At 36.1% G+C, this 24,239-nt stretch overlaps 1 protein-coding gene across 1 annotated transcript; it reads left to right on the forward strand.

Moving 5' to 3' along the window:
• The first annotated feature begins 4,463 nt into the window (after positions 1–4,463).
• Positions 4,464–23,523, forward strand: faim2b (Fas apoptotic inhibitory molecule 2b). The gene is made up of 12 exons (XM_052111017.1): positions 4,464–4,665; positions 14,050–14,113; positions 14,243–14,319; positions 15,714–15,778; positions 15,893–15,946; positions 16,056–16,106; positions 17,909–17,948; positions 18,420–18,457; positions 18,586–18,673; positions 21,899–21,994; positions 22,207–22,260; positions 22,383–23,523. Exons 1-12 carry the CDS (start codon positions 4,651–4,653, stop codon positions 22,530–22,532), a joined length of 792 nt encoding a protein of 263 aa, XP_051966977.1. The 5' UTR covers positions 4,464–4,650; the 3' UTR covers positions 22,533–23,523.
• Positions 23,524–24,239: the final 716 nt, after the last annotated feature.

Genomic DNA, 24,239 nt, shown 5'->3' on the forward strand with positions numbered 1-24,239 from the left:
AACTTACAGTATAAACCCTGCAGGCTGAATTCTGTCTTTTGTGTTCTTTCTGTCTTGCCCTTTATCATCAATTCTTCACAAGGCTTTTTTTTTTTTTTTTTTTTTTTTTGCCAATTGACATGGAGACTTCCAGAAACTGTTGAAATAAATCCTTAAACCTTTAATGTTCTTAACACATATCTTGTTACCATCATCCAGTCATTACAAAACCAGCCTTACAAAAGCCATGAAGTCACTGTTTCTCAAGCTGAGAACAAATTCCTGTCATGACTGTAATGTGACCAGCAGCCTGTCCACAAGCAAAACATTTCCTTGATAAGAATTGTTAAAACATGATTGATATGGTATATAAATATAGGGTAGAACAGGGGTAAAAGGCCATTTTGATGTCCACACAAAATAAAAAAATAACAAACAGCACAGCAGTTTCCTAAAAAAGTTTTTTGTCCCTATGCACAGCAAATAATAACAGAGTTGTTAAAATAGGCGTACTATATTCTGAAATGCCAAAAGTGAATAAATAAACAAAAACAAAAAATGTTAGACCCCTTGCTGAAATGGTTATTTTGAATTAGACTGTGCTTATATGTTACTGGAAATTATATAAAAAGTTTTGTTATATTACTATTGCCCCAAAATCACTATAACCATAACACTAACAGCTTTATAACTGTTGATACGTTATATTTACATTATTTTTAAACAAAACATTTTTGTTCATAATTTGTGTTGCTCCATTAATCTTCAATGGAAATAATAATAATAATGATAAATATAGCTGCAAGCAGCAATGACAGGCACAAGCACCATGGGTCCATTTCCACTTGGTGGCTTTTGTAAAACAAGCATGATGGACACAGCAACAACTCAAAATTAATGTATATTAAGGAATACAAGAATTTAACTTTTTCGTTTGTCACAACGTAATCAGTTACAATGTCACAACTTAAGTTTGGTCATGAAATTCCGGTGTAGTTAGGAAGTGGCCATGTCATTTTGCTTGCTGGTATTACAAAATGGCTTTATTTGCTGCTGTTTTTCTCAAATTTTGCAATGCAATTTGCTGCATTTTAGGCTTTGTTTCACAGTGAAAACTCACAAATCATCATTATATACCTCTGTAATTGTGCTAATTACATTTTTTAAATGTAATTACATGTAAATATTTTCATGCATAATAACTAAATAGGCAGTTAGCAACCAAAAAAGGACACAAAAATAACATACATTTAAGTGAAAGCTGTGGGCATTGAAAGATCCTTGAATTATAATTTTCTGCCTGAGAGTATGCAATACAACCTATCTAAGTTTAAAAAGACTTACAATAAATCTAAGTTAAAAACACAAATGGAGAAATGAAGAGAAAAACAGAAATGAAAACACAGATGAACCTTGGTACCGAAGTTCTTGAACCAACCACTAAAAAAAGTTGTATGCCTCCATGATTTTGTATGCTTTAATTTTTTATCTGGAGTAGAAGGATGTCTGGAGGAAAAGGACGGTAGTTGCTTATATATCTGGGAGGAGTATATCAAACTCCTGAGCATACATTTTTCAAACAATCCAAAATGGCCAACTTCCTTTTGGGTAGAGCTTATGACTGTCAGTAGGGCTGGGCTTCATTTGTGTAAGTAATTTTCCACCTGCATGTTTAGACGGATTCTTGCCTGACGGTAAATGGAAAGGTGGTTACATATATATAATTTTATCACTTTATTATTTATTTATTTGCTTTTTCGTTTTGATTGAAATGCATTTTGAATTTAGAAATGTATTTGATTTAAGTTTTTCCTTTTTAAAATAAATTATTTAATTTTCAGTGCAAAATCAATAAAGGAAAAATATTCACTAATCCCTCAGCCCTGAGGTTTCCAATGTAATTGGATATATATATCATAAAGGAGGGAACAAAACAAATTTATTCACACACATGATATATTTTCCTGGATATCGAAATACCCAATGGGTAGAGAATGCACGAATGAAGCTTTTTTTGCCAGGCATCACAAATGTTGTAAAGCCATCTTTCAAAAAGTTGAACAACACATTTTAAATGCACTTATTTTTTTCCAGTTTTATTTGAACTTTTTGTTAAAATAAATAAAAAATAAACTTCAAAGTTTGAAATCAAGGTGTCTTGCTTTATTTTGTAAGCTTAACCTTAACCATGTTTACCAAAAATTATCCCATAGTACCACCTAGCGTCCAACCAGTGGTAATTCGTTGTTTTCTTTTGAGTTCGAGGTTCAAAGTATTGAAAAAAGTATCCTTTAGGAACCGGTATTGAAGTCAAGATATCGGTATTGATATCGAAAAATGTTGAACAATACCCAGCCCTAACTGTCAGAGCGAAAGTTGTCCAGCTTGATGAGATCTATATGTGTACAAATTTTGGTGATTGTACCTCAAAAGGGATATTCTAGATAGCCCCCGAACATGCCCATGTTCTAGGTGGCACCGAAGAGCCCCTTCTGCACCCCCTACCTGTAAATCTGCCACGCCCTTAGGGCCAGTGACTCTGATGTGTGTGCAAACTTTCAAGAGTTTTCATCTATCTATCTATCTATCTATCTATCTATCTATCTATCTATCTATCTATCTATCTATCTATCTATCTATCTATCTATAGATATATTTTTTTAGATTAGGTAATTTTTAACTGTAATTTAAAACATTTGGCTAACTAATTAATTTAACATGCAGAAATTTTGACATGCCTTGACATTTCTGCTTTTTCAGTTGCTTAAAAACATATTAATGGATAAAGTCTGATAACACTGTATTCAGCACAATGTGGGCTACAATAATATGTGAGCAACATGTTCAATATTTTAACAAAAAGTTCAAATGAAACATTTGCATTTAAAATACATGTTTGTATTTTTGAGAAAATAACGTTTATGCATGTGTTTTTTAGAAAGAAATAAGGCCTTATAATACATACTAAAAGTTTTTTCCACAAGACTTTTGAGAACCGGATCTTGTAGCCTAGAGTTTTTGCTATAAAATTATGTGAAAACCATCCTGATCACTCATTCATACAAAACAATATAGTCATTTAACTTTTGTAAGACACTTTTAGTGTTAGAAAGGCCATATGAAAGGAGGAATGAATGATTATGAATATTGATGTGATTCACACCTGAGGAGACAAAGACCCCTCCCAATCTAAACATATTCTGGATTCTTTGATGAATAGAAAGTTAAAAATAACAGCATTATCTGAAATAGAAAGATTTTGTAACATTATAAATGTCTGTACTGTCACTTTTGATCAAAATAATGCATCCTTGCTGTATTAATTTATTTCCAAAAATATAAAAATCTTACTGACCCCAAACTTTTGAATGGTAGTGTATAATGTTACAAAAGCAATCTATTTCAGATAATTGCTGTTATTTTTAACTTTCTATTCATCAAAAATCAAAACTGTTTTCAACATTGATAATAATAATAAATGTTTCTTGAGCAGCAAACCAGCATATTACAATGATTTCTGAAGGATCATGTGACACTGAAGACTGGAGAAATTATGCTGAAAATTCAGCTTTACATCACAGGAATAAATGTGCATTTTAAAATATTGTTTGTATGTTATTTATCCACACTTTCAGTGCTTGGGCCTTAATAATAAAAATAATAATAATAATAATAATACTTAGAAGAACAATAGGGCTCTGCACTTTAAGTGCTTTGGTCATAATAATAATAATGATAATATTATATTTTCCTTAAGGGGGGCAATCATTAAGATTGTTTTTAATATATAATGATTTTAATTGAATATCAGTGCAGGTAGGCTGAGGTTTGAAACAAAATGTGTACTTTATCGTGGTAGTAAAGCTGTTCTGTGATAAAATTGTTTAGTTGTTTAGTGTTAACATGTTTGTTACTAAATGCATTTATAAACAGTACACTAATCACAATGATTTCTCAATTGTCTGAAAAGAGTATTAAATCATCACAGAAACTTAAATTATCAGTATATATTATATTATTATAAAAGTTATTGCCAACTTAATTACAATCTTGTTAAATAAATATTGAATCTATTAACCTAAATACAATCAAAAACAAAACATGCAAAAATATTACCTAATAATAATAATAATAATAATTGTAAATGTATTGAAAAGGATGCTATTTTTACTGTATATGTTCATTACCAACCCCACACAATTCAAACATGTTCTCATATCTCTATGATTTTTTTTCCTTCTGTGTAGAATATCTCACCTTTATTCTTTTAAGGTTCATGAACTCCCATAGGTCATGTGTTTCTTTAATTTACATAACTCTAAAAATAGCACAAGTGTTCACTGAGGAAAGGGTTGAATCACAGAAGGAGTGAATGTTCCCGCTCATTGTCATCATTGGGACATTGCTAGAATGAATGTGAGAAGGATTAACCTGAATGCAGAGTATAAAGGATTGGAGTAATCTGCATTGCTGAGACACACAAGCACACATGCCGTCTGGACATATGAGAAACCTGGACAACTTCACCAGCATTCAACAACAACTTATGAAGAAAATTGCTTAACTTTCTTTCACTTTGATTCATAGACGCTTTCCTAATTTTGCCACATTGAATATCTACTAGCAACATTATAGCAAGAAAACAAAACAGGGCAACAGCAACAAATAAAGATGACACAGAAAAAGGTAAGAATAATTTAATCAGCAATAGAACAGAATAAAATACGTAGAATAGAATAGAAATCTAATCTCTCTAAAACCTGTAAGAACAGTAGCAGAAGTTAATTAATTTATGAAATATATAATCAATATATCAAATAATGTTTTACAATTTTAGTGACAATCTCCTTATAGAAACATTTAAAATGGCAGAAATATTTTTATGTTCATAACAATACTATTTCAAACCCTGTGTCATTACCAGGGAAGACACTCCCTCTAAACTGCCATGTTTCTATAAGAAGATTATTCTGTCTATTTATAGATCTAGATTTTGTCTTTACAGAGCAATATCAACATTAAATATTTTATTCATAAAATAACTACACAGCACATTACTGTATTCTGTTTCTGATTATTTTTCCACATTTGTTAATCTCCAAACTAGATTGGTTCATATCTATGTGCAATATAGATAAACAATACTGCAGTTGTAAAAGCACGGAAGCCATGATTATTTTTGTCCCTAGCAGTAATATACTCCAAAATGATGTAAAATTTGAGATTTAAATTACAGATGGGTAGAGTTTGCTCTCTATGTTTTATAAATGTATGAATAGCCATTATATTTTGAAAACAATTAAAGTATGTTAATAGTATATAAACAGTGTGTGTGTATATATATTTATATATATATATATATATATATATATATATATATATATATATATATATATATATATATATATATATATTCAAAAGTAACCCTTCCAACCCTATATATATATATATATAGGGTTGGAAGGGTTACTTTGAAATGTATTCCACTACAGATTACAGAATATATGCTGTAAAATGTCATTTGTAACGCATTCCATTAGATTACTTAAGGTCATCAACGTATTCTAAATACTTTGGATTTCTTCTTCAGCACTGGTAGATTTTTTCACTTGTTTTGACTATAAAAACTCTGCCAGTACAGTAAGACAAAATACACATGTTAAAAATACATTCTCTGAAAAACCTAAATATCTTATGCAGTGTTGTTTCTAAAACAATATAAATGAAATGTATCTTGTTTTAAGGATTTTTTGATATTTTTACAGGAAAATAATATATTAAGAATAAGAATAAGATTTTTGCCCTAATATCAAAGGTCTTACTAGAATTTTTTTAAAATTATGAACCAACGTGAATTTTCTTGATAAAAATATGATCGTGCCTGGTAACATGAATGTAAAATGGCGCTTGGGGCATATCGCATCCACAGTGGTGGTCACAATTACCTTTGTGGGTAATAAAACCCCTTCCAGCATATGTGGAAATTTTAAAACTCACTTTTAAAAAGTCTCTCCGGGAACCAGCACCTTATCGTGGTGGAGAGGTTTGTGTGCCCTTATGATCCTGAGGGTTGTGTTGTCTGGAGCCATGTGCTCCTGGTAGGGTCTCCCAAGGCAAAGTGGTCTCAGGTGAGGGGCCAGACTAAGAATGGTTCAAAAATGACTCATGGAAAAAACGGCAAGAGGAGGAGTTACCCTGCCCGGAGGAAGCCCGGGGCCCCTGTCTGGAGCCAGGCCCAGATGGAGGGCTCGTCGGCGGCGCCTGGTGGCCGGGTTTGTCACGGAGCCCGGCCGGGCACAGCCCGAAGAAGCAGCGTGGAACCCCCTCTACATCCCTTGGGCCCACCACCCATTGGAGGAACCGCAGGAGTCGGGTGCGCTGCCATATGGGCGGCAGTGAAGGCCGTGGGCCTCGACGGACCAGACCCGGGCAGCAAAGGCTTGCTCTGGGGACGTGGAATGTCACCTCACTGGGGGAAGGAGCCGGAACTAGTGAGGGAGGTGGAGCGTTACCAGTTGGATCTGGTGGGGCTTACATCGACGCACAGTTTTGGCTCTGGATCCGTACTCCTGGATAGGGGATGGACTCTATTCTTCTCTGGAGTTTCCCAGGGTGTGAGGCGACGGGCGGGTGTGGGGATACTCACGAGTCCCCGGCTGAGCGCCACTACGTTGGAGTTTACCCCGGTGGATGAGAGGGTCGCCTCCCTACGCCTACGGGTTGTGGGGGAAAACTCTGACTGTTGTCTGTGCATATGCACCGAACAGCAGTTCAGAGTATTCGGCCTTCTTGGAGACCCTGAATGGAGTCCTGAATAGGGCCCCAGTAGGGGACTCCATAGTGATGCTGGGTGACTTCAACGCACACGTGGGAAATGACAGGGACACCTGGAAAGGCGTGATTGGGAGGAACGGCCTCCCTGATCTGAACTCAAGTGGATGTTTGTTATTAGATTTCTGTGCTAGTCATGGATTATCTATAACAAACACCATGTTCGAACATAAGGATGCTCATAAGTGTACGTGGTACCAGAGCACCCTAGGCCGAAGGTCGATGATCGATTTTGTAATCGTGTCGTCGGATCTGAGGCCATATGTTTTGGACACTCGGGTAAAGAGAGGGGCAGAGCTGTCAACCGATCACCATCTGGTGGTGAGTTGGGTCAGGGGTGGGGAAAGACTCTGGACAGACCTGGGAAGCCCAAGCGAGTAGTGCGGGTGAACTGGGAACGTTTGGAGGAGGTCCCTGTCCGTGAGATCTTCAACTCACACCTCCGGCGGAGCTTTTCAGGCATCCCTGCGGAGGTTGGGGACATTGAACCGGAGTGGGCAATGTTCAAAGCTTCCATTGCCGAAGCCGCGGTGGAGAGCTGCGGCCTCAAGGTTTTAGGTGCCGCAAGGGGTGGTAACCCTCGAACACCGTGGTGGACACTGGTGGTCAGGGAAGCCGTCCGACTGAAGAAAGAGGCCTTCCGGGATTTGTTGTCCCGGAGGTCTCCGGAGGCAGTTGCAAGGTACCGAAGGGCCCGAAGTGCTGCGGCCTCGGCCGTGAGGGAGGCAAAGCAGTGGGTGTGGGAAAAGTTCGGAGAAGCCATGGAGAAGGACTTTCGGTCCGCACCAAAGTGCTTCTGGAAAACCGTCCGCCACCTTAGGAGGGGAAACGGGGAACCATTCAAGCTGTATACAGCAAAGATGGGACGCTGTTGACCTCAACCGAGGAGGTTATTGGGCGGTGGAAGGAACACTTTGAAGAACTCCTAAATCCCAACACGCCCTCTATGGTAGAGGCAGAGCCGGAGGATGATGGGGGATCAGATTCTATTTCCCTGGGGGAGGTCACTGAGGTAGTCAAACAACTCCGCAGTGGCAAAGCCCCGGAATTGATGAGATCCGACCAGAAATGCTGAAAGCTCTGGATGTGGAGGGGTGTCATGGATGACACGCCTCTTCAACATTGCGTGGAAATCTGGGACAGTACCTAAGGAGTGGCAGAACGGGGTGGTGGTTCCCCTCTTCAAAAGGGGGATCAGAGAGTGTGTGCCAACTACAGGGGTATCACACTTCTCAGCCTCCCTGGTAAAGTTTACTCCAAGGTGCTGGAGAGGAGGGTTCGGCCGATTGTCGAACCTCAGATTGAAGAGGAACAATGCGGTTTTCGGTCCTGGTCGGTGGAACGACGGACCAGATCTTTACTCTCGCAAGGATCCTGGAGGGGGCCTGGGAGTATGCCCATCCGGTCTACATGTGTTTTGTGGATCTGGAGAAGGCGTATGACCGGGTCCCCCGGGAGAGACTGTGGGAGGTGCTGCGGGAGTACGGGGTGGGAGGGTCCCTTCTTAGGGCGATCCAATCCCTGTACGTCCAAAGCGAGGGCTGTGTCCGGGTCCTCGGCACAAAGTCGAGTTCATTCCATGTGGGGGTTGGTCTCCGCCAAGGCTGCGCTTTGTCACCAATCCTGTTTGTGATATTCATGGACAGGATATCGAGGCGTAGTCGGGGTGGGGAAGGTGTGCGGTTCGGTGGGCTGGGGATCTCATCGCTGCTTTTTGCAGATGATGTTGTCTTCATGTCATCATCGGTCCGTGACCTTCAGCTCTCACTGGATCGCTTGGCAGTCGAGTGTGAAGCAGCTGGGATGAGGATTAGCACCTCTAAATCTGAGGCCATGGTTCTCAGCAGGAAACCGATGGAGTGCATACTCCAGGTAGGGAATGAGGTTTTGCCCCAAGTGAAGGAGTTCAAGTACCTCGGGGTCTTGTTCACGAGTGAGGGACAATGGAGCGGGAGGTTGGCCGGAGAATCGGGGCAGCAGGGGCGGTATTGCACTCGCTCTATCGCACCGTTAGTCACGAAAAGAGAGCTGAGCCGAAGGCAAAGCTCTCGATCTACCGGTCAATTTTCGTTCCTACCCTCACCTATGGTCATGAAGGTTGGGTCATGACCGAAAGAACTAGGTCAGCGAGTACAAGCGGCCGAAATGGGCTTCCTCAGAAGGGTGGCGGGCTTCTCCCTTAGAGATAGGGTGAGGAGCTCAGTCATCCGTGAGGAGCTCGGAGTAGAGCCGCTGCTCCTTTGCGTTGAAAGGAGTCAGTTGAGGTGGTTTGGGCATCTGGTAAGGATGCCCCTGGCCGCCTCCCTAGGGAGGTGTTTCAGGCACGTCCAGCTGGGAGGAGGCCTCGGGAAGACCCAGGACTAGGTGGAGAGACTACATCTCCACACTGGCCTGGGAACGCCTCGGGTCCGCCCAGTCAGAGCTGGTTAATGTGGCTCGGGATAGGGAAGTTTGGGGCCCCCTGCTGGAGCAGCTGCCCCCGCGACCCGACTTCGGATAAGCGGTTGAAGATGGATGGATGGACTTTTAAAAAGGAAAATTTTATAGACTATAATTACAATTACAAGTAACCAGCCACAATACAATTTTATAATGAAACAGTTAAAGTGCTGACATTTCAAGTAACAAATTGCACATTTGTAAAGAAGAAATATAAATAAATAAAAGGATACATTTAAACAATAATACAAATCTAATAAAGTAATTCAAATTGTAATCAAAAACAGCTATTTATATGGTAATTATAAAAGTGCTTGATTTATTAACATACAGTTCTTGAAAAGAAAATGTGCAATGTTCCAAGCTGTGACAATCATCTGAACTGAATTCTCAATATGAGCATGAACATCTGTGCCTTACATTTATTTTGTTTTTCAATCCTTGGAGTTTAGAGGAGAGCCTTTCAGAATAAATTTGCATAAGGACTTATATTAATTCATAGAAGTATTTGAGCTCTTTTGGGTACGCCAAATTAAGCACATAGATTGCACCCAGCATCACTGCACAGGCTTGTGCTACAGATCTGATGTGCTCCAGAATGATGACCCCATCAACATCAATTCCAATGTTCTCTTAGTGGCCTTGATCTCCTCCTTCCTTTCAGATGACATAAATGGCCATGGTGGTGTTTGCCAGGTCTTTCAAGACATCATCTCCTTGGATATCCTATATTTAAATTAAAAGAAACTGTTATTAGACATTGTTTTTTTTTTGGTAATTGGCTGATGATTTTAAATGAATAAGCTATAAACCATTATTTTATAGTGGTTCCCATTATTTGCTTACAAAAATACTTTTTTTCTTCCCTCTTTTTTTGGGACGAGGTGTCTCCAACAAAGAGATGTCACAAGGAAATATCTCCCCTAAGGATGCAAATGTTGACAAATTCTTGTTACTGATATAAGGGTCCTCTATGGAATGGACTGCACTGCTGAAAGAGCAGTTACGGTCAAACAGTATCTCTTTTAGAATTATCTTTTAGCATATGAGCATGTTATTTAATCTTGCAAATTTCTTTTAAAAAAATTTTTTTTCAATTTTGTTTTCCTTGGGACTTCAATACAGGAAGATAGCTCAGATCCATAATCCACTGACCTACACAAACATTGTCTTTAAAGGAATTTTCTTCCCCCAAATTAAAATGACATCATCATTTACTCAAACTCATGTCTTTCCAAACCTGTATGACTTTTGTTCATCTTTAGCACATACATGAAGATATTTGAAGAAATTTGTCAGCTGTTTGTGTCCATACAATCAAGTGTAATGGGGACCAAAACTTTGACGCTCCAAAAAAGATATAAAGGCATCGTCAGTGTAATCCACGTGGCTTGTGTGGCTTAATCAAATTCTTCTTAGGTGATTCAATTCCATTGTTTGTTATCACACCCAAAGGAATCAAACCACCCAAGAAGACTTTGACTAAACCACATTAGTCACATGGATTACATTGACGATGCCTTTATATCTTTTTTGTAGCGTTAAACTGTTGGTCACCATTCACCTTCATTGAATGGAAACAAACGGCAGACAACTTTCTTCAAATATCTTCATTTGTGTTCGGAAGAACACATACAGGTTTGGAATAACGCAAGGGTGAGTAAATGATGACAGAATTGTAAAATGTAGGTGGACTATTCCTTTAAGATACACAGTTCAAACAGACTCACCATGTACTCCTTCACTAGGCATCCCTCATCCTCACCAAGGTAGATGCAAAGAGCTTTGATGATAGCTTCTCTCTTAAGATGGACATCACTTGTCTGTAAATATTACAAATTTGAGTATTACTTTACCTTCAAGCATACAATCCATACATGGTGCTGGCAAAAGGAAAATTTGAAAGAACTCAATAATTATCAACTATCTTATGTATATATTTAACATCACTGTGTTGATTAATGGTACCTTCTGAAAATAATAAAATATATCATAATAATAATTGATACTCATCACAAGTATACAAACCTCATGGTCAGTTACCTTTCTCTTAACTCTCTTCTTATATCAAGGATTTTTCTGCTCACAGAAAGAACATAAATCTCAAGAAAATGAAAACACAGTCTCAGGTTGCTTAAAGGTATTAGAGTGATTCCTAGACAAATGTGGCAGAAGTGAATTCCAAGTTTTGAAAACACAAGGGCAGCCAGGATGAATACATTTAAAGCAATGACCATGCCGAAAGTAACCATGCTTTAGTTTGTGTTAGTGTTTGAGAATTTCTGATTGCCTTATCACTTGAGTGCCACAATTTGTATTTTGTGACAAACACAAAATACAAAATTAAAAAAAAAACACAACAACGTTGCAAATTAATAGATGTTACAGAGCCAAAAATGAGCATCCAGATCTTACTTAAATGTAAATAAGTTACTCTGTAAGTGATCACGTGTGGAAAAAAACAAACATATCTATACATTTTTAACATTAGTCAGCATAGCTGTAAAGTCTCTTACCAAAAGCTTAGGATCCACCAAAATGTGCATGTTCTACCCTAAGAGAGAGAGAGAGACCACTGCAATTGAGCACACAATGTTTATTATTGTTAGTTTGAGATATATTCATATACCACATCATAAAAGCTAGTGAAAAGAGGGGATATTTTTGCAGTAAAGCTGTTTTCTTTAATGAACGTTAATTATAGAATCCCTATTGTGATCTTGGAAAAAATAGCAACACTGTATTAGGAACTTTACCGATGTGAAAAAAACGGTGAAAATTCACCATATAGTTAAAAACAATTACAGTGCGCACATGCGCACACACGTTGACTTACAAAGTACAGTACTGCATACTGCAGGATCATGCATACTCGCAACACAAGTCTTAAAAACATAACGTACAATGTAAATGCTTTAACGTTTAGCTAATTATAGAATGCGTAATCCCCAACATTTTTTTTAATCAGCCAACAGACCGTTTCCTGTAATGAATGATGACATGACATATATCTTACTTACCGTGCAAATCGACGGAATAATAAAACTCTGGGACTGGAGGGAAAATGTCTTCAATTCGAATGGCGTGGTACTAGAAATTCCCCTCTGGCACCAAGGAAACTGTGCACGTGTCATATGTGTCATGCATGGGCAGAGAGGAACTAAAATTAAACCATCTTATTTTTTTCCACCTGACTTTATTTAATTCACATAGCTTGGTTCAAAACACATGTGATATGTATTAAAATCGAAAACAAAATTGTTATTACTTAAATGAGCAAAATGTAATAATGTTGAATTTAATTAGGGCCAAAATATTTTTTTTCAGTGGACGAGGCATGCAGAAGTCTGCCCATCTCGCACCACCAGTCCACATAACACAGTTCAGTTAGTCGTGGAGTTTTGTATAGGGATCCCTAGTGTCACTACATCGACACAACGTCGAGTGAGTGACAGAAGGGGCACGTCTCGTTTACTGTTGTAACCTCCACTCCCTGATGGACGGAATGAGACATTGTGTCACTCCTGCCACACCACTGAACTAACTGTTGGAATGGCCGGGGCCGGGCTATTCAGCACAAAACCTGAATAAGTGGTTGCAAGCCAGCTCCTATTATACCCATATGTCCGGGGGATGGCATGCAAATACCACTCGCCAATTCCCATTGGCCTTTTCTCAAAGATCAGAGGTGTTTGGGGCTCCCAAGGGCTACCCGTAGTGTCACTTCATCGATCAGGGAACAGAGGTTACAACAGTAAGCGAGACGTTTTAGTAGCACGAGGGGTACCTACACAATATTAGGCAGTTGGTTTTAATGTTTTGGTTGATTAGTGTATATGTGTATATTTATATTTATATAAATTAGATTATATTTTATATAAATATTTATATTGGTTTTATGGCAGGTTTCATTATGTCAACTTACCCCTTATGGACATAAGGTCAATGTGTTCATTGAACTTCATCTTTGTTCCTCAACAAAAACATTGAAAATGTTGAATTGCTGTTTTGTAGCCAAGACTTCATTGTTTGTGGCTATATAGATGTAAGACTATAAAAAAACAAATTTCCCCTACTCTGAGGAATACTCACTGTAATGAAAAGTGTGACAACTAGCACAGGTCAAGCTAGGGAACATTTAGAATCTGTTGATGTGTACAATAAATTATGTCTTGGATTTTATGGAAATGTATATGTTTCTTGAATATCAAATTAGCACATTAGAATGATTTTGTAAGGATTAGCCAACCCAGTATATTCTTAAAAGTTATGTATACACTATACTATATAATAATTTGTAATGTCACTAATGTTTTGGCAGTATTTCTTATCAATGTAATGCAGTGTGAACAGAAGCATCAATTGCTTTAAAAAAAAAATCTTAGTGTTGTACAACGTTTGAACAGTGTATATACTGTACTATAAATATATTCTGTAGGATATAAAACTCTGAGGCTGAGATCATTAGTGAAACTACTTTTTTTTATCCCAAAGTGCATCTTCTGTGCTTCAATGAAAGCAAGGAAATCTGACCATCTGTCCAAAGGAGTTAACAGTGTCATACATTTGCTTACATTTAATTGGTGACATAGAAGCAGAACAAAGTATTTAACATAATTTGTTTTTTATATCATAACGTTTCCCTGGTTTTCATTTTTCAAAATCCTAAAATGTTGTTTTTTTACAGGTTTCCTAGATCCTGTGAATAAACAGAACCCCAGATCCTCAAATCAAATCTTTTGGACCCCATTGTATATGGTTATGCCTCACTGTGTCCTGAATATGTGTTTGTTATTACAGGTTATTCCAACAATCCAAACTGTTGAAGGAAACATGCCTCCAAGTTATGACGAGGCCAATGCAGGTACATTGTGTGTTTATTAACAAATCTGTTGTAGTGTTCTGCCTTCTGCCCAGTGCACAGCACAACACTATAGTTTCTTGTCTCATTTTACTGTAAGGTACTGTAAAATCTATCATTATCTGTTTACAGGATGTCCAGGTTATTACTATGGTGAAGGAACATTTAGCTGGGATGACAAGAATATCAGGCGAATATTTATAAGAAAGGTAACAAATTGAATCTTTAAATCAATTTATATGTATACATATATACACTCACCTAAAGGATTATTAGCAACACCATACTAATACTGTGTTTGACCCCCTTTCACCTTCAGAACTGCCTTAATTCTATGTGGCATTGATTCAACAAGGTGCTGAAAGCATTCTTTAGAAATGTTGGCCCATATTGATAGGATAGCATCTTGCAGTTGATGGAGATTTGTGGGATGCACATCCAGGGCACGAAGCTCCCGTTCCACCACATCCCAAAGATGCTCTATTGGGTTGAGATCTGGTGACTGTAGGGGCCATTTTAGTACAGTGAACTCATTGTCATGTTCAAGAAACCAATTTGAAATGATTCGAGCTTTGTGACATGGTGCATTATCCTGCTGGAAGTAGCCATCAGAGGATGGGTACATGGTGGCCATAAAGGGATGGACATGGTCAGAAACAATGCTCAGGTAGGCCGTGGCATTTAAACGATGCCCAATTGGCACTAAGGGGCCTAAAGTGTGCCAAGAAAACATCCCCCACACCATTACACCACCACCACCAGCCTGCACAGTGGTAACAAGGCATGATGGATCCATGTTCTCGTTCTGTTTACGCCAAATTCTGACTCTACCATCTGAATGTCTCAACAGAAATCGAGACTCATCAGACCAGGCAACATTTTTCCAGTCTTCAACTGTCCAATTTTGGTGAGCTCTTGCAAATTGTAGCCTCTTTTTCCTATCTGTAGTGGAGATGAGTGGTACCGGTGGGGTCTTCTGCTGTTGTAGCCCATCCGCCTCAAGGTTGTGCGTGTTGTGGCTTCACAAATGCTTTGCTGCATACCTCGGTTGTAACGAGTGGTTATTTCAGGCAAAGTTGCTCTTCTATCAGCTTGAATCAGTCGGCCCATTCTCCTCTGACCTCTAGCATCAACAAGGCATTTTCAGCCCACAGGACTGCAGCATACTGGATGTTTTTCCTTTTCACACCATTCTTTGTAAACCCTAGAAATGGTTGTGCGTGAAAATCCCAGTAACTGAGTAGATTGTGAAATACTCAGACCGGCCCGTCTGGCACCAACAACCATGCCACGCTCAAAATTGCTTAAATCACCTTTCTTTCCCATTCTGACATTCAGTTTGGAGTTCAGGAGATTGTCTTGACCAGGACCACACCCCTAAATGCATTGAAGCAACTGCCATGTGATTGGTTGATTAGATAATTGCATTAATGAGAAATTTAACAGGTGTTCCTAATAATCCTTTAGGTGAGTGTATATATATATATATATATAGAGAGAGAGAGAGAGAGAGAGAGAGAGAGAGAGAGAGAGAGAGAGAGGCTATGAAGCATGAAATGAAAACATGCATATTTAAGAATCTTTTCTTATACTATTATTGCAGGTTTATGCAATTCTGATGCTGCAGCTCTTTGCAACAGTAGCAGTTATTACCCTCTTCACATTCTGGTGAGTAATATGATCACTTCTCCTGACTCATGATTATCATGCTATATGAGTGGTGAAAATTATGTCTTTTTCTTCCACATTAATAATAACCCTGCTTCCTCTGGCATAATTTAGTGCTCCAGTGAGGATGTACATTCAAACACATCCCATTTTGTACTCAATGTCCAAGTAAGTAATACTGCTTTTTAAATCAATTATTAAAATGTTTAATGGATTAAAATATTATTCATGTACTGTATCTGAGCATACTAACTAGAGTTTTGCTTGTATTTTGCAGTCTTCTGTTTCTTGTCACTTATATCTCTTTGGCTTGCTGTGGTGATTTGAGGTCTGTTCATTAATGTTGTAATAGTGTAGACATACTGTGTACTCTTGCTTATAGGGAAAATATGTATACATTTTTTTTTAGCCTATATAAAAACACATAACATAACATCATAGCATAACATAACATAACATAACATAACATACATAACATAACATAGTACCAACCTAGTCTCATAGAATGAATGCTACTATATCTAAATATTTGCAAACTGACATTTATTTGCTGAATTCTATATTTTGCCGCAGTTTGATTGGTGAAATTAACACTGCAAATTAAGCGCAACAACAAATATGCGTTTTATTCTCTTTAACCAAAATGATGACTGATTATGTCTTTATTAACACTTATTTTTTTCCACTATTACTCACACACTGCTATGCATATCGAAACACTTAATATAGTGCATTATTTAACCCTTCTATTATGTTTAAAAACAATTACACCTGTGATGTTGGGGTCAAAAATGACCCGTATAGAGTTCAATAGATTTTCAATAAATTTAATTATCTATACATTTTGAACATGAAAATTGGCATAGGCTTACCTACATGTTTTTGCACTGAATAAAGGCTTCTATAATAGCATTTTAACTGGAAAATGCACCATCTTTTTGTAAGTTGTGGTACTACACATGTACAATAGATATACAGTAAATCTTTAGCTTTTCTGTAAGGATTTACAGTACTTAAAATAAGCTAATACTCATATTATTACAATTTTAATAAGTCTGAAAGAAAAACATAATCATGATTTATATTCTGCAACTTTATAACCATAGGAATATTGCAAAAAAAACATACTTATTGTACAGTAAATTCATTGTCAGCATTGTCAAATCAACATTGTACAAATTGCTTTTGTGTGTGTGTGTGTGTGTGATACACAGTTTTGGCAGTATGTGCAGGTCTGTGTATAAAATCTGCAAACATTTACCCTATAAAGCCGTGCATATCATATTTCATAAATAAAATTCTAAAATCTCTTCATCACCAACATGATAAATATTGTGCTGAAAGCCTCTTGGTAAACGTTTCTGTACTTTTGGAAGTAGAAGATCTTGAAAAATGGTGACCTAAAAGTATCATCTTCATATTTTTATTCACATGTATTTCTTTAGGTGAAATATTTGCTGATTTTGATAAAGTAAAATTAACAATCAATTGTATTAAATCTTTGAGAAATGTATACACACACACACACACACACACACACACTGCTTACATGCTATTAACATACTTTAATTGTTTTCAAAATATAATGGCTATTATTTAATTTATAAATCACAGTGAGCAAACTCTTGTGACACCCTTCACTGAAGAGAAGCTTCACAGCTGTATTGAAAATGAGCATTATTTACTCCTGGGTCAGATTTTCGAGTTTATAAGCTATAAACAGATAGCCTATCTTTTGTCGTGTTTTGCTTGTAACGTCATGAAACACAAACAGAAAAACAGCAGAAGCTCGCGACTTAGACTATTTCTTTAATAGTCACAAGTCCAAATACAATGTGATATGATGCATATATATTAAAATAATCTTGGATAAAATTTGATGCTACCTCACACATCCTTGGCATCGTCCTAGGGGCAGTCTCTGGTTAAAGTTGACCAATCACAGCTGTTGTGGTCTGCATCGACGCAACGTGCAGTTACATTTTTGAAGAGGTGCGCGTCAGACTTCGACACAGAAGTATAAATCGGCCTCAATGCATGATATGGTTTAGCAAATGTGCCATGGTCACTCACTGTTCATGAGAACAGGCTGCATAATAATAACATCCATCTTTTTTTCATGAATTGCAGGAGGCAGTTTCCATGGAATCTCATTCTACTTACAGTCTTTGTGAGTATCTGTATCCATATATTCAAAATCATCCAGTTTGACTGGTATATAATTATAATTAAATGCCAAAATAACAGTTATACAGGTTCACCTTTAGCATTTATAATCAATCGAGGCATTGGTGTCCATGAGACACTGGAAGTGTGCTGCAGGTATTGCTGTCTGCATATTATGAATATACTGTACTTGTAATATACTGAATAATAAATGTTTGGCTGATGGATATTTCATATCTCAGACTCATTTAAATCATGTGCTTTATCTATTATGAGAATGTAGCTAATATAAAGCTAGAGAAGAAGCTATAGTAAATAGGGTCCATGACTTAGACCTATGTAACACAGCCTGTGTTGTCAAATATGGTGACTGTAGGGTGGGGTATAATTATTTTTAAACTTGACTCTACTTTGATTAATTGCTTTTTTCTCCATTATATATTTTGCATGCTTTCTCAAACATTGTGAATGAAAGACTTTGAGCATGGCTTGCATGTTAGGTTTTATCTCCAGGTAATGTGATATCTGCTGTATATTTGCCTGCTTTCCAATTTTTCTAATCTTGATATATAAAAATATCAAAATTGTGAAACAAATGCTTTATCTACTGATCATAAAGTTGTCTTTTTTTCTCCTCACAGTTTCTACAACACCAAGTCTGTTGTGTTGTGCATTGGTATCACTGCCACAGTGTGTCTGTGCGTCAGCTTATTCAGCTTTCAGAGCAAGGTGAGGAAAAAAAATAAAACATATGTGCTGTGTAAACTCAGAGACGTCTTATTCCAAGTGCAACAAACCTGGTTATTATATAGTCAGTCAGTGTAGACAAACACTGAAAGCAGTTTCTCAGTTTCTCTTTTTTGGGTGTGTGTGTGTGTGTGTGTGTGTGTGTGTGTGTGTGTGAGTGTGTATTTATCACTTTGTGGGGACCAAATGTCCCCATAAGGATAGTAAAACCCGAAATTTTTGACCTTGTGGGGACTTTTTGTCGGTCCCCATGAGGAAAACAGCTTATAAATCATACTAAATTATGTTTTTTGAAAATGTAAAAATGCAGAAAGTTTTCTGTGAGGGTTAGGTTTAGGGGTAGGGTTAGGTTTAGGGGATAGAATATAAAGTTTGTACAGTATAAAAACCATTATGTCTATGGAAAGTCCCCATAAAACATGGAAACACAACGTGTGTGTGTGTGTGTGTGTGTGTGTGTGTGTGTGTGTGTGTGTGTGTGTGTGTGTGTGTGTGTGTGTGTGTGTGTGTGTGTGTGTGTGTGTGTGTGTGTGAGATTACATTTCCACAAATACCAACCAAAAAAACCCACAAAAAAAAAAACATACAAAGTAAAATATACAGGTCCCACAACAAGTATTTGGACACACTGAAAAATGCATGAATGTCTTTGCATTACATAACAAAATATCAAAACAAAAAAATATCAAATGTGGAATATCTTTTAAAGCAAGATTGCATAAGCATATTTTGTTAAGCAAAGCATTTAAAAAGAAGTTTGTTAGGTTTCAACTGATAAAACAAATAATGAATAGTTTTCTATTTTAGCTTTTCTAATTTTGTCTTTTATAATATTCTATAACTTTATATCATAGACAGGGGCGAAAATTTCATCAAAATGTTGGGGGGGACAATAAAAATAACAATTCTCAAGAGCAATTTTTGAAGGGGACACCAAGGGGTTTTTTGTTGATGCCCCGTTTGCATTTGTATTATTTTATTTCTTAAACAATTATTTTAAGTATATATCATTATATTATTTACAATACACATATTTTAATGATATTTTAGGGGGGGACAACCCTCAGACAGGATGTCAAAATGTTCCGATTGTCAATCTTTTTGCAACATGTCCATAGTTAAAATGTGCTCAACTATACCTGTGATTATTCTGCTTGGATACCTGTCTGAATCTAAGGGGAACTGATTTCATATTTCCATTAAAAATCACCTTAATACCAGTTGGTTAAAAGACATTGCAAAAATTGGCTCAAAAAGCCCTGTTTTTTATTTATTTATTTATTTACGTATTCATTGTTATTTAATATTATTGCCAACCAAGTGATTTCTGAATCTGGCATTCGATAATAAATCAATAATAAATCAAGAATCCGCTAGTCTTGACTAATCTGAGCCACCCCTAAAATGGGTCATACCACTTACATTGCGTGAGCTGTTCAAATAAATGAGAATTGATCCAAATGTATGAAGCATGTTGTCTGCTGAAATAATGAAAATTCCACAAAATTTACTGAAATGAGAGCGTATTTTACCTGTCTATCAGTCACATGTGGAAGTTGCATTCATTACCATAGCAACAGTAGGCTGTGGGCACTTTTTCTCTCAGAATCATCATTGATTGTATAAAGAAAAGTAATTTTAAACGAAAATCTGATAAATGCTCGCGCTCACGTCATACAGAATATAATTAAGAATAATGAATGAATAAAATCAATTCATGTTTCATTTTTAAATATTCTAATGGAAGTGTTGTAAAAAAAACTAAAAACACTTTGTTTGATTTATGTAAAAGTTCAATTAGGCCTTATAATGATAGCAAATAATCGCAACATGGAGTGATATTTACAACAAATGAATAAATCCTTCCATTTGTATTGAGCTATTAATCACCAATGAAGGCAAAATAAATCAGAGAAAGAGAACGAAGAGGACAGGTTGGCCTATTTACTATTCAGTGAACAAAAGTTAGTTTAGGAGTTATTGAGAAAGTGCATGAAAATAAAATATCCCTTTACAAATCTAGAGTAATCTATTCATGAAGGCATTGTTTGATTGTGTTTCAGTAAATATATTAGTAACACAATGCAATACGGTTGTGTATCCATTCACATTGCACAATGAATTAAAGGAATATTCCAGGTTCAATTCAAGTTAAGCTCAATCAACAGCATTTCTGGCATTATGTTGATTACCACAAAAATTCATTTTGACAAAATTTTTGAGGCACTTAAAATGAAAGTGAATGTGGCCAATTTTTGCAGGGCTTATACACAGACATTTGAAGCTTATCATTTTATAAATGCACTTACATTAATTCTTCTGTTAAAACTCATGTATTATTTGAGCTGTAAATTGTTTAAATTGTCATTTTAACAGTCATTGTAGGATTTTAAGTTTTGTTGACATTACATCGTCATGGTAACACAATTGTAAAGCTGACTATACCTTTACACAGAAAAGGTTAGTAAGTGATGTTATCACACTGAAATCATGTTAAACATATATCCTTTATGTCTTTTACTTTTAAAAAGTGAGTATTTTAACATTCACATTTTGCCCCCATTCAGTTCCATTGGAAGTGCCTCACTTTAACCCTGATTTCTTTTCTTTTTTTTTTTTTTTTAAGAAAAAGAGGGACGAGTTTAAATACATTTTTGTGGTAATCAACATTATGTCACAAATGCTCTTGATTGAGCTTAACTTGTTTTGAACACGGAACATTCCTTTAACATTAAATTCTGGTTTATGTTAATATCTACACATACAAAAACAGTTCCATATTACAATTAATAAAGTAACATCAGTAAGAACTAACATGAATTAACAATGAACAATACGTATAAATTAACTTTAACTAAGATGAACAAATGCATTAAAAAATATTAATTGTTATGTCTTTAAACCTAATTTGGAATTTTACATGTTCATGCGTTAACGTGTTTAACCTTAGGGTAAAGTATATTGTTAAATCATTATTCCCAACATCAGTTGTGGTTGTAAAATTTGTTGTGGGTTTATTGGGTGGCCTGTATGAGTGTGAGACTACTAACCTGAAATTATGTCCCAGTCTGGCCCTTTAAATCATTTTTTAAGTGTGGCAATACCTGTCCAAATACTTTGTGGGCACTATGGATGCAAATTCTAAATGCACATGCATGAAAAATGCAATAATATTTCCATTTTAAAATTATTTTTGTGTGTCTGTAGATTGACATCACCTCCTTTCAAGGTCTTCTCTTCACTCTGTGTATGGTCATGTTTTTCTGTGCTATTGTCATGGGATTTGTTGTTCCCTTTGGATATGTAAGTATCTAAAAATAAACACAACCTAGCAACATCTCTAAATCTACTTAAGCTTTTGACCTACTTTAACAGAGTTATTGACTGGTTGTAACTGTATTTTTAGATACTGTCTAATAATCCTACTCCTGATCTGTACAAAACCATTAACCCTCCCAATATAGAATCCAGACACTTTCTAACAGCTATTTTAAAGATGTTTCTCTTTTCAAAAGGTTCCTTGGTTACATTCTGTCTATGCCAGCATAGGAGCTATTGTCTTTACCATGGTAAGAAGGACTGATTAGTCTTGAAGGATTATGGTTTAAAGTGATGAGTATTTGTCTTGTGATTAAGGTTATACTATATAACATTGGCTAACCTGCTCTCTTTTCATAATTTCTTGTATCAGTTTCTAGCCTTTGATACGCAGCTGCTAATGGGAAACAAGCAATACGCCATGAATCCTGAAGAATATATCTTCGCAACTTTAAGTCTCTACCTGGATATTGTGTACTTGTTTACATTCCTGTTGCAATTGTTTGGGAATGGTAGAGAGTGAGACAGTTTTGGTAGTCATGTACAATATTAAGAGCTTATGTTTCAAAATGTACTGCAATCTCAAATTTGTTTAGGACAGTATGTGGCCTTTTAGGTTTTATAATGGTTGAGGAAACATCAAAACTTAAAAAAAGAAATAAAAAGAAATCTCAGGTAACTTGAAAGAATATGCTTCATGTGGTAACATCTAATTTAACCAACAAAAGGTCAAAGTAGAAGGTCAGGTAGAAAGTTAACAACTACATATTTTCACTTTGAACAGTGTGAGGAATAAGCTGTAGAAATAAGATATAAGAACAAGAGCAGTGTGATTAAGACCATGCAGGCAAGACCACATAAAGCGAATAACTAAATACCCAATGTGTACAAAATCATAAATTGAGAATCTAATAATTATAAAAATATGACTAAATAAAAATAAACATTTATAATCTAATGTAGGACACTCAAGGGGGTTGTATTTTAAAGTGTTAGCTTTAGAAACCTATATAAAAAAAAAAAAATTAACAAATGTATTTAGATTGTTCCTATGTGTTTATTGTCTCTTTCACCCAGCTGGTGGTAGGTTCAGAAAGATGATGTATTTAAATTGAATTCCTGATTTTGCACTTACTAGTATTAGAGTTTATATTAATCTCTATTATTTCCACACAAATTATTTGTTTATGCAGTTTTTATACAAACATAAAATGTGTAATTAAGTTAAATAATTGAAGATAACAATTCACTGTGACTTATAAATAGTTAATACAATATCATTGTTATTTTCTATGTAACAGTTCTCTTTTGTATTAAATTGTAGTATTGTAAACAAAGTGCTGTATAAAGTATCCAATGGTCATGCTTAAGGTAAAAGTAAAGATACCTTCATGGAAATTGACAAGTAAAAGTTAATGTGTATGACTTTCTTTCTTTCATGAACGCAGTTTAGTCTAAACCACAACATACTGTAACTGAAATAGTGTACCATAGCAACCACACAAAACACCCTAGCACCAACATACTGTATTGCATAAATGTGCTAAAATCAAAGAGAACACTTTAAAAACCACCCAGAACACTCAAGTTAATCAAATAAGTATTGATAGAAATTTTTATGAGCACTAGTAATTATTTATACACATCGTGTCATAACGTGGTACTATATAAAAAGTAGCCTAAACACATCTGATCGGCTAGCACATAACTTCATCATTATTTCACAGATTTCATAATGTTTATGCCAAAATGTGTCAAATAAAAAAAAAATTAAAAACAGATTACACTTACATGAGCAGTTTCTTGCTCATGAAAGTGTAATCTGTCGCGTGCTTCGCTTGTGATTTTGACTTAGATTCATGATTTGTGAAATAAATAATTCAGACTGCTTTTTGAATCTTTTTGATTTGTTCTAATGAATCAAATGTAAAGATACGACACAATAATTCTACCACAAATCAGATATCACTATTGTCAATCTGCATGCAATTTACACCTACAGCTATTTTATTTTTTGCGGTTGGTTGCAAAAGAACCGAAAGGGTCTGGAGAATTTCCTTTGAGTAAAAATATACATTTTCTATTTAGAATGTGAAGTGAAAGTAAATGTCCAAAGAAAAATGTATACTCAAAGTACAAATATAAAAAAAAAAAACTTAACTACAGTCACAAAGTATTTGTATTTCATTACTATACACCTCTCTGTAAATGCCTACATTGATTATCCTGT

The sequence above is a fragment of the Xyrauchen texanus genome, chromosome 39 (genome assembly GCF_025860055.1).
Source record: "Xyrauchen texanus isolate HMW12.3.18 chromosome 39, RBS_HiC_50CHRs, whole genome shotgun sequence".
NCBI lineage: Eukaryota > Metazoa > Chordata > Actinopteri > Cypriniformes > Catostomidae > Xyrauchen > Xyrauchen texanus.